Here is an 11,561-nt window from a genome sequence, read left to right on the forward strand (position 1 = left end):
GTCAATTTATGGCCTGCTGATGCAATATTCTCATAATATAGGTTGTTGTACCTAAGGTCACACAATTAGACCTGTAACTATTTAATGTTTAGGTGATCATATCATTTCTTAATTTGAGAATCTGAATTGGTTAGGCAACGGTACATCAGAGCATTATCCAAAGCACCAACTGGAACCCCCAAATCACTTTGTTTTAAGCATGTTTAAGAACAAGAAAGCTTTATGCATGCATAAGTATTTATCTGTACCAATTTTAAACCTAAACCTGTACCATGCAGAGATATTTACTTGCTACAACTAGTATTAGTTTGTTATTTGAATCAGGAAGACTCCAATATCTCAAAAGCATATTATCCATAAATAGTATACAAATCAATCAAAGATATAATACAAGATTTATTAATGTATTAGGTTAATTATACATAGTTATTAATCCTGGAAGCCTTGCCATGACTTTTAGTAGGTACTTAAGTACTCAAATTCATCCAAAGTGATGCATCATCATAAATCAACCCATATTCAAATACTAATCTGATCATGCTATTTTCGAACAACCACCCATGGTAGTACATCCAATTAATAAGGCTAGGGCTAAGCTTAATATAACCACAATTCCATCAATTTTGCATAATATGCTAATTATGCACAAAGTTACTAGTTTACATAATATTTTGTTTGAGCAATTCAATGAACAATTTATCCAAACTATATCTGTCAGTGTTAGGGCCACACTAAAACCCTCAACTAATTGTCATTAGAATATTGCTAAACACATGGATCCACGTAATCCAAAGCATAGTCACAGAATCAATAATGACTGTAATAACGGATTAAGACACCTGATATGCAATGCTAGATCTAGAAGCTTTTACCATGGCCATTTGCAACTATTAAAGTACTCTATACCATCTTAAGAAATGCCCCAACATAATTCTACATCAGTAAGCCCATTTATGTTTAAAGGTCTGATAATGCTACTCCCATCTATCTAGATCATGTCATTATAACCTAGTAGTACATTTTTCCTTTGTACTTGAGACAATCAATAAGCTAAGTTTTGCACAAAATTCCAACCATGCAAGCCTTATCACTGCTTGGGCAATATCTATATTTACTGAGCAATGTATTGTGTAGTTAGGGGCATAAATTTTCTAAATGATGTTGCTCTGTCTAAACATTATTTTATCAGTTCTCAATATGCATGCAATTAATTATTTTGGATTATTATTAGAGTGCCAATACTCAGCTATTCCTGCAACCCTGCATCTTATGACAATTACTTAAAGCATGCGATTTGTGATAACCAATGGTAAGATCAATAGTTATCAAACGAGCTTTAAAGCATTATAAATTAATAGCAGTAAATGAAACCAAACTTCTCAGTTTTACAAGCATAACCCAAACCTGAAAGTTAGACGACAATGGCACCAAATCCATTGAGAATAAAGGCCCAAGAAGGCTAATGAAGACCACACAGAAACCAATAATAGACAAGGTGAAGATTGAAGCAAGTAGTTGCTTGTGAACAAAGGCCTCCATGAAATAGTTAGATGTCCTATAGATCACAGGGACAGATCGAGATTACAGAAAGGAGCATGAAGAACATTAGAGGCATCCCCCACTGCTTGAATGCTACATTAGAACCCTCCCTCACCGAATGAACACTAAATTAGAACCCTCCCTCATCGAATGAAGGGAGAACAAAATAAAGATTTAGTTTAGCAAGCCCATGCCCCCTCTCCCCCCCCCCCAAACATATGGCCTTAAGAGTTACATAGAAGAAGTTGCTAGATTCTAAACAATCAATGGAAAGTCCTAGATACCCAAGTCTTCCCCCTTCATGGCCTTGAAGAGTTACAAATGAGTTGCTAAATTCTAAACAATCAATGGAAGGTCCTAGAGTCTAAATAACCATGGAAAGCCACAAACTAGACCGCGATTATGCATCAAGCTTGGTCAATGACTCGCAAATGCTAATTGGCATAGTAGTTTCAATATTGGTATCATTTGTAGATTTATCTCATTTCTCTTACTTATTAAGAAAAGGTTTTGAGGTGCTTGCCACGTCGCAACAACACAGGTACCTCTCAACCATCACAAAAAAATGCCGTGTGGAAGGCTTTCTTTATCCACCTCTTTTTTCTTTGCCGGTGGAAGTGCTCTCTCCTTGCAATGCGCGCACATGCACACACACACACACTCTCTCTCTCTCTCTCTCTCTCTCTCTCTCTCTCTCTTTCTTCATAAAAGGTAATTGTATTAATTCTCTCTCTCTCTCACCGCTACTGCTAGAGTCCTCCCACCTACATTCTCTCTCTCTCGTGGTTGCTTTCCAATAGAGACAGTGGCAGGGTGGGGCATACAATGGCGCCAACGGGCATAGGTGGGCAGGGCACACAACGGCATTGTCAGGGCAGGGCGTAGGCAGTGGTGCCAACAAGCGTCGGCAAGGTGGAAGGACCCTTTGCAACAGGCGAGGCCTCTCTCTCTCTCAGTTGCCAGCGGTTGTAGGCAGGACAGAAGGCCTTCTGCAATAGGTAAGCAGGGCATAGGCGGTCCTGCCAGCCGGCGTAGGCAAGGTGGGGCGCACTGCGGTGTTGTCGATGCTCTCTCTCGCCTATCAGACAGCAATAGGGACAGCGGTTGGAGCGACAGACTGGGCGGTAGCGTGACCTGGGTGGTGCAACAACTGGACTCCCGAGGGCACCTAGACGCAGTAGGCCATAGCAGGTGGCAGCCTGGACACCAAGCCATGGCGGCTGGTCGCGGGCAGGTGGGGGGCAGCCGTGTAGATACGGCAGAGGCGCGCGACGGCTAGAAGAATAGGGGTGGAGGCAGCAGAGGCAACCATCAGGGCAGGCGTGCACAGAGAGAGAGAGAGAGAGTTTCTTTTTCCCAAAGAAAGAGCATTTAAACCTACCAATAAAAATCCTCCATGAGAAAAAGAGCGACGGAGGGAAATGTGAGAAAGAAAGAGAGAGATGGCACCATGACATCCTACATCAACGAACAACCACCTCAACGTTTAGACTCTGCATTTTAGAATACATGTAAGGTCCTTACATCATGATAGAGCCGGGGGAAATGTCCATGCAGAAGGGCAACGTCCAGAGAAATTCCAATTTGATGGCAGTCAGACACAAAAGCCTTCGAGTATGCCACAGGTTCTCAGTCGAAATAAGTAGCACATTTCTGTTGACTCCTATTTCTTCTCCTTAAACTGCAGTACAGAAGTAATAGCCTACTCTGGATAATGTTTCATCGTTTTGTAAAGGGAGTGAGTGCCAAAGTGTTCAATTCTTTCCCAGTGATGTGAAACAGCACGTTCTTTAACTTGCAGGTCGATGGGGAGACATTTGCCTTTTATTCACGCTACCACTCCTGGCGATGCTTATGAATGCAAAGATACTACACCAACAAAGACTTCTTGTCACAGCTTTGTAGATTGTAAAAAACGGTCACTTTAGTGTGTGTTCTATAAACAAATTTCCCTGCCAAATCTGTGAGTTCAATCTGAAAGACAAGTCAGCCACACTTCAAATAATAAAATCTAGAAATGCTTATCATTGCAAGTTTAAACTTAAACTTAGCATTACCATGCAAATACAGCAAAGTAGTTAACAATTAAGGATTGCCTTCCATAATAAATGGCAGCGAGAGTATCCAGAACTCTCATAGGAAACAAACTTTGTCAGATTACCCAAACAGAATGGGTTTCTGCTTGATTTCTTCATCCAGATCCCTAAGCTCACTTTACTTAGAGCTACAAAAAACCAACCCAGATCACACACATGAAGTGCATCTAACATCTAGCTGTACTGGAAGCTCAATTCATACGAAGGGGTGTACAACTATTTCGCAAGCTACTCCACGTTACACCTTGAGAGTAAACATAGGTGATAAGAGCGAAGCCTTAGGCTGCACCGACTTTTTTATATAGAGTGGACCTGTTTTGACAAAAGGAAAAACAGGCCACATAGCTTACCCTCCAATAGCTTGATAAGCTTATACTCAATGCTTAGTTGCTTGCATACCCAAACCATCAAGTTCACACAAATAGAGACGAGGATTAACTTGGACAAGACAGCCTTATCATGCTCTGAAGCCAAAAGGTTCTACTTTTCCATTCTTCACAATGATGGTACATGGTAATGGATATGGATCGAACCATTCAAAATCTGGAACCATTAACAAGACTATCTTCAACTGAAACCAATGCAGAATTCCAGTAGTGTTTATACACCACCATATGTCATTAAACTAAACATGTGCTTTTTCATTTTTATTCAATTACAAACGCAAGGGTGATGAAGCAACCTCTTGCTTCAAGTTCTGGCAAAAATTTGAATAGGACAATATTGAAAACACTATCATCTGAACCAATTTGTCATCTGGATGGCACATGTAACAACAGATTAACTTGACTGAAGTAGACCTCGTTCCTCCTATCCCAGGTGTCAGTAAAAGGTCTTCAACAAAGACCAGGTTGCAAAGCTGCTCTTACATGTCACAGATTTTTGTCCAGGAAAGACGCCCAGTGTGAAGCTTTTCAGAGATCAAAATGTTGAATGGCACAAACATTCATTCTCCAGTCGTGTTAAATTGACGTTATGAGCAGCATGCAGACTTCGGCTTGTTTTCTTGCGAGTCCTTTGGTGCATTAGGTCTAGAGATGGTGATTGTTGGTGCCTGTATGAAGAATGTACCACAATTGAATATCAAGTAAATCAACTAAAACTGTTTTAGGTCTAGAGATAGTGATTGTTGGTGCCTGTGTGAACAATGTACCTCGATTGAATATCAAGTAAATCAACTAAAACTGTTCTAGGTCCTTCATCACACAGTGATAAATTACCTCTGTTTTTGTTGCAGCCTCAGAAAGCCTTTGCTTGATGTCCCTTGCTATGGTGTAAAAGACTTGTTCAACGTTCATGTTTGTCTTTGCACTCTGCAGGTACAAAATCAAACCACTCAAACACCTGGATGAAAGAAATCTTACAGGGCTCTTACATAGTGGACATTGTACCTTACTGTGAGCTCAAATCTGCTTAATACCAAAACGCATCACAGAAACAGAAGAAATCTCAGCCTTGTAATTCACTAACACCATCAGTTCACTAAAGACCACATCAAACACACTTTTGACCTTCCAAGCCATAGAATTTACTGAAACCATAGTAAAAAACACAGGCAAGAAGGACTTTTGACCTTACAAGCCATAAGGATTCACTGACAGGAGTATAACTCTAACCTTGCAGGGCCATAAGAATCAACTCGCACCTAAAAGACAAGCCATCTTTGTTTGCACTCAGAATGAACGAGATCTAATTAGAACTTGGACACATGGACAAGGATATTGGCATGCAAAATAACAATATAAACTGAAAGTTTTCCAAAAGAAGTACAAGCCGAAGACATCACATGCCTCGTTCAAAATTAAGCAATGCAAATATAGATTGCTACCTTGTACGCAATCTCCTACTAGTGTTTGTTACTGGACATGGTGTAATTATGGTGATCTTGATAGCAACATTCTCAATTTGGAAGTGACCCAAGTCACTACCTGACGCTCAGTTAATTGTCACAATCAACCAACACTATAAACCAATTACCAATGTCACTTGGTTCCCGTATATATCATCTACATTATTGAACTACCCATCCCTTTCACATATGATCTAAGTAAAATATTCCCAGTTCTAATCCCACATCCTGGTTGCCTAACATTTTTTATTCATCTTTGCAGACACTGTACAAAACTGATAACTGGACCACCTATTGTATGCCCCTGACAGATCCTTCCATCAGGTAGGCCTGATAGGCGGCAGCTTACCCTGTGGAGACTCACAAAGCCTGGTCAGCCTGAAGTATCAATCCCTCTACTCCAACCTATAATCATGTGTAAGACTAACATTGAACCATATAATTATAAAGCCCAGTAATGAAACTGAGATAGATAATAAACAAGGTGTACAGAAGCAAAACATCACTTCCAGGGGGGGAAACATGCAACTCACTGTTTCAAAAAAGTTCAGCCCATACTCATTTGCCAAAGCTTGACCACGTGCAGTTGACACAGCCTGACAAATAACAAGCCTTGTTACAAAGACAAAGAGCTGAAAAGATAAACATGCATTGAAAATTCAACAAGACTCAGGTAGAGAGTTACTCTCTTGCTTTCATCCATGTCTGCTTTGTTTCCAACCAATATCTTGTTAACATTATCAGATGCATGCTGCTCAATGTTCTTTATCCAGTTTCGAATATCTGAGGCATCTGGTTAAGACTACACTAGTGCACCTAGAGTCAAAAACAAGGAAGAGCACCTAGTTGAAAACATTTAACACATTCTGGGGCCAAGCTCTATAGTTTTCAAAATTCTGTCCCTCTGCAGCTGTGAGGTTAAACACACCAACTCAACAAAAACATCTCTTAACATGGGATATGTTTCTAGCATGTGAATGTGATATATTCTACAGAAATGATTATAAGACAGCCTAGTCCAGGATCAAACACTGGGACCATGAGCGCAGCCTTTGTTGGGACCACCCAGGACTTCAATTCTGTAACTGGAGCCCTCTTTGGAATTAGCTGGCATTCCCTTCTCTGTAAACAGATAGAAGAACCAACAAAAAGGATACTGTTGAATGATGACTCGTCTGTAACATCATACACTAGGATGATCCCCATTGCTCCTCTGTAATAAGCTGAGATGATAAGCCAACCGGCAACATCACATCCATCCGTTACATCAGAGTCAATAATTCAAGAGATACACAAATGAACAGAAAACTAAGTATAAGTGAAACTGTAGATCCACATGTTTGCTTGACCTGTGGTGATTGTCCGAAACCGTTCCTGGCCGGCAGTATCCCAAATCTGAAGCTTGACACGTTTGCCATCAAGCTCTATTGTTCTAATCTTGAAATCAATCCTGTGCGGAAACCCTTGATACTTTGAGACCCACTCAGCAACCCCTCAAGTTCAGGAAAGAAAGCAACATACAACAAAAGGGGAAAAAAAAAGAAAGAAATGCAAGAGGAGAAAGGACATCCATACCCTATGGTAGTGATGAAGCTTGTAGTGAAGGTGTCGTCGGAGAAGCGCAGAAGCAAGCAACTTTTCCCTACACCTGATTCCAATAGGCCAGGCGGGAGATCAGAGATGTGTACCAGAGACGGCAAAAGAACGGCAAGAAAAAACGATGCAGAGAATGAAAGCAGAACAGAGAAAGCAGAAGGATGAAGGCATACATACCACTGTCACCGATCAGGAGAAGCTTGATGAGGTAATCGTGATCTCGAGCTCTAGCTGCGCCCGATGCCATGGCCGGTTAGCGGGAGGGACGGAGGGAGGGATCGGAAATGCCGAAGGGGGAGGGGATAAAAATGAAACGAAGATGGTGTGCCGCCTGCTGGGTTGGGGTATCTTCTTCCTTCCTCCTTCTCTCTCTCTCTCTGTCTCTCTCTCTCTCTGACTGAGCAGGCGGAGCAGGCGGAGGAAAAGGGGGCAAACAGGAGGGACAAAAATATGAAAGAGAGAAGAGGGGAGAGAGAGAGAGAGACACACACACACACACACACAAAAAGAAGAAAAGAAGGGAAGAATAAGAGTTTGATTTTGGCTCTGATTTTTGGTTTTTGGCCAGGCAGGCAGAGACAGCTAAACCTGCCTATAGGACACCATTTTTTACTCAGTGTATCCTCCCCCCCCCCAACGAAAAGGAGTTACTGCCCCCTTGACCTTGCTTTCCCCTAACCCCACCACTAATCCCACATGGTTTAATGAGTCACCCCTTGTTGACCTTGCCTTTCCCCTAACCCCACCACTAATCCCAAAATCAAGTAGATGGGAGAACTCCGTCAAAGAATCAAAAGTAGTTTTGCATGAACTTCTTCCTTAGCACACCCTCTCACACCTCTCAAATACTAACAAAGTGCCAATCTCCAAAAGGTTTTTTTATGGATGCTCATTTTTATATAAGATTGTTCACTAATATTGCCTCTCACACCTATTCGAGGTCATCAGCTCCAATCTCCAAAAGGTTTTCAATTGGATGCTCATGGTCAGATGCAACCCCATGGACTTGAGCAATGCAAATGCTATACAAGCAAGAAATGTGCAATGAAAAGTCCTTCGAGCTCTAAAGAAAGGTCTAAAAAGAGTAGGTTGATTTTTCATGAAGGTCCCAAAAAGAAGGATACCTTGAAGGGTCTCACAATTGAAGGTCCTAATAAGGAGTACACTCTTTCTCTTGTCACATGAGATGCCAAACAATCAAAGGAGTGCATTCTAAGGTGTCCATCCCTCATGCAATTCTTAAGACCACTCTATCAAGCAAATTGGAGGTAAGTGGCAAGTCAATAAGCATTTGAAGAACTTTATCTTATGACAATCAAAGTAGCATAAGGAGTAGCAAACTACGTTATGCATGACACATGAAAAATGAGAGGTAGCCACATGAGGGCCTATCAAACTACCAAGAGTGATCAAATGAAAGACAAGCCAAGACCAAAGAAGTCCCTAAAGGAGTTGGCTTGGATGCAAACAAACTAAGGGTTGGACTTCATAGTTTAAGTGAAACTCAACAAGATCCAAGTTAGTCAACCCACCTAGGAGACTTTCAAGCACAAGCTTGAGGATAAACCAAATACAAAAACAACGAGCAAAAACATTAAGGAATAAGGGAACCCCACACCCAAACGTACAAAAATTAGAGACCATAGAACCTTAAAGGGCTTTGTTATAGCTATGGAGAGCAACTAACCCACATAGGAATATTTGCATGGCTTATTTAGACTACACTCCATCAAGAAAATTCACAATATTCTCAAGAGACAAATGCAAAAATAACTAAAATCAACAACCATGACCTTGAATGCTTTACAAGCAACATTGCATGGACGAGCCATGATTTCAATACACAAACCACATCTAATAGTGTAGCTACTATGAACTCAAAAATTTGCATTCGAAAGGTGGATTTGTGAACCTAGGTCGAGAACACAATGAGTCAATACACCTACCTATCTTATGGTCAAACTTACTATGAAAAGAGGGTATATGATTGATGCTCTCATTGATGAAAGAGCAAACTTCAATATCGTAATATATGATGTATGGACTAAAATAGATTAGCTAGAGCTTACACAAACTAGCACAACCCTCAATCCTTATGGGCGAAGTCCTATTCTCTCTTAGGAAAATGTAGAATCTTCACAACTATCAAAACTGAAAGCTTGCCCATCTTGTTTCCTGCACTTTCGAACTATGAAGATGTGGGAAAGGAAATACTCCTTGGTAGCTTTTAGTTGGGAAACAAAATGTGAGGCTAACTATGTAGCATAAAAGATACATTCGAGACTTTTGAATGTGAGGATAATCACAACTTTCAACAAGGATAATCTCATTGAACCTCGAGGGAAAGGCAAGGAGCAAGCCCCTAACTCGAAAGAGATATCTAGTCATGGAAGTAAAGAGATCCTTGAGGAGTTTCTTAATGCACATAACAAAGAGAGGAGACCACTTAGCACAGGTTCCCCCCCTCTCCCCAAAAAAAAAAAAAAAAAAAAAGAAATCTAGTTGTTGATACCAAGGATATTGGCATAGCCTCCAAAACAACCACATCTAAGCAAAAAAGGGCTCCTTATAAATGATGGAAAAGATCTAGACCTTATAAACAAAGATGTCAATAGAGAGCTAGCATAAAGCAACAATGGGTTTGAAAGCTCCTCTTGCATGCTCAAGTGCATGACATAGGAAATCGTTGGGTATAGTTACTTAAACCACCTATTGCACCACCTCTATCATACCATACAAGAACCAAGCACCCCCCCTCAATGAAGGAGAACCAAATCTAAACAAAGAGCCAAGCTAGAAGATGGACTACTAAAGACATCAAGAGTGATCAATTACCCCAAAGAGAAGCAAACCTCAAGAGGAAACCCTAAAGACTACTACAGGTGAAAAAGAATTGTAGTTAAAGAAAACTCTCAAGTCATCTAGCAGAATGGAAATAGCCAAAAAAACTCACTCCTCCAAAGGAAGAAGCTAAACCATCAGAACCTAGTGGTATCACTCGCCATAACTTAGAGAAGCCCCATGAGGAGACAAAAGAAAAAGAGAATATAGATGACAACTAAGTGACACAATTTCTAGACCATTTGAATGCCCCAAGTCTCCTAAGTTCAAATCTTGTGTGTCCAAAAGAAAGAAGAAGAAGAAAAAGACATAGTAAGTTGCAAGCTACTACAAAAACCACCAAAGTAGAGCCCATGGATAAAAACGTGAAGTTAGTAAACTTGTCATAAGATCAAACAGTAAATAGTTCCAAGTTCTCTTCTCCCTGGAATGATAAACCTTAGAATATGTCCAAGGATTCAAACCAACACTTACCTTCAATTGCTATCGACACTCAAACCACCAAAACCAAAGGTACTAATGCCTAATCAAGACTGGAATCAAAGTTGTTGTATCTACAAGTTGCAACTCCATCCATCACATCTAGAGACAAGGAATAAGCCTCTATAGTTACATTGAATAAGGATATGAATGAGGACCCCCCAAGCACGAGTAAGCCAATATCAAACAAGTCATGCTCATCTCAACCAAAACCTCTAGTTGAAGTTAATCCCAAATCAATGATTAGAACTCTTAGGGAAATGGCAATGGAGCAAGCTTGCAATGAGAATAGGGATGCCAAGAATTGTCTAATGGAATTGATTGCTAGGCTAAGATTATTTGCACATGTCTATGCCCATGTTGATATGGACACATTACGAAGAGTACATGAGGAGTACCTAGCATTGCCACTAATGTACAAACAAAAGGAATATATCAACAAACATTATAGTGAGCTTCTGGATTACCTCACGAGGCACATCTTTGATGAAGAAGATAAGGAATGTTGCTTAATCTCCACACTCCATGATGGGCTTTGCTAACAAAATACAATAACTAAAGCAAAAAGCAAAGAGATGTAGCCAATTTGAAAATTGTTGCTACAATATTCAAGCTTTGATGGCCGAACTTGGAGGTTAGCTAGCTTGGAAGAAAGATGAGCCATATGGTGGTCTCAAAGGGATCCAATGCATGTGGCTCCTACTTCTCTTCAAGTACTTGCTACTATACAAGGTATAGAGTTAGTTGGATTGATCCTAGAATACTCCCTACTTGATAAAATCCTTATAAAGGAAGAATTGAATGTTTTCAACAGACTTAAACAAGGAACAATACTACTTGACATTGCATGAGACTTATTCTTACTAGTAAATTTTCCATGACTCCTTCGTGCTTGTGTTGCACTTGAGTATAATCTTGCTTTCTACAACTACCTTCTTCCATCTCAAAGAGACATGGAATAAATCCTGTGAATGTGTACATAAATAACTTATGTATTTCAATGATTATACATAAATAAAATATAAAGCAAGCAAAACCTCACACACAAGCAATGTTGTCAAGCTAGTGCAACAAGAGCTAGAATCAATTCAACTCAATTTAAATAAGTGGTGATTCCTTTACTAAAACTCTTTTATTTTATTGAAAATGGATCAACTACA

General features: G+C 40.2%; 1 protein-coding gene across 1 annotated transcript; it reads right to left on the reverse strand.

The window, feature by feature from the left end:
- Positions 1 to 4,250: 4,250 nt before the first annotated feature.
- Positions 4,251 to 7,621, reverse strand: LOC148024356 (ras-related protein RABE1e-like). Its single transcript, XM_087693973.1, has 8 exons — positions 7,258 to 7,621; positions 7,060 to 7,132; positions 6,834 to 6,934; positions 6,642 to 6,707; positions 6,170 to 6,267; positions 6,018 to 6,080; positions 4,856 to 4,948; positions 4,251 to 4,689 (listed from the first exon to the last, which is right to left on the reverse strand). Exons 1-8 carry the CDS (start codon positions 7,325 to 7,327, stop codon positions 4,609 to 4,611), a joined length of 645 nt encoding a protein of 214 aa, XP_087550099.1. The 5' UTR covers positions 7,328 to 7,621; the 3' UTR covers positions 4,251 to 4,608.
- Between the last annotated feature and the right edge of the window lie 3,940 nt (positions 7,622 to 11,561).

This window comes from Lygodium microphyllum, chromosome 15 (genome assembly GCF_053477565.2).
Source record: "Lygodium microphyllum isolate KBCC chromosome 15, Lygodium_microphyllum_v1.1.10, whole genome shotgun sequence".
NCBI classification, from domain to species: domain Eukaryota; kingdom Viridiplantae; phylum Streptophyta; class Polypodiopsida; order Schizaeales; family Lygodiaceae; genus Lygodium; species Lygodium microphyllum.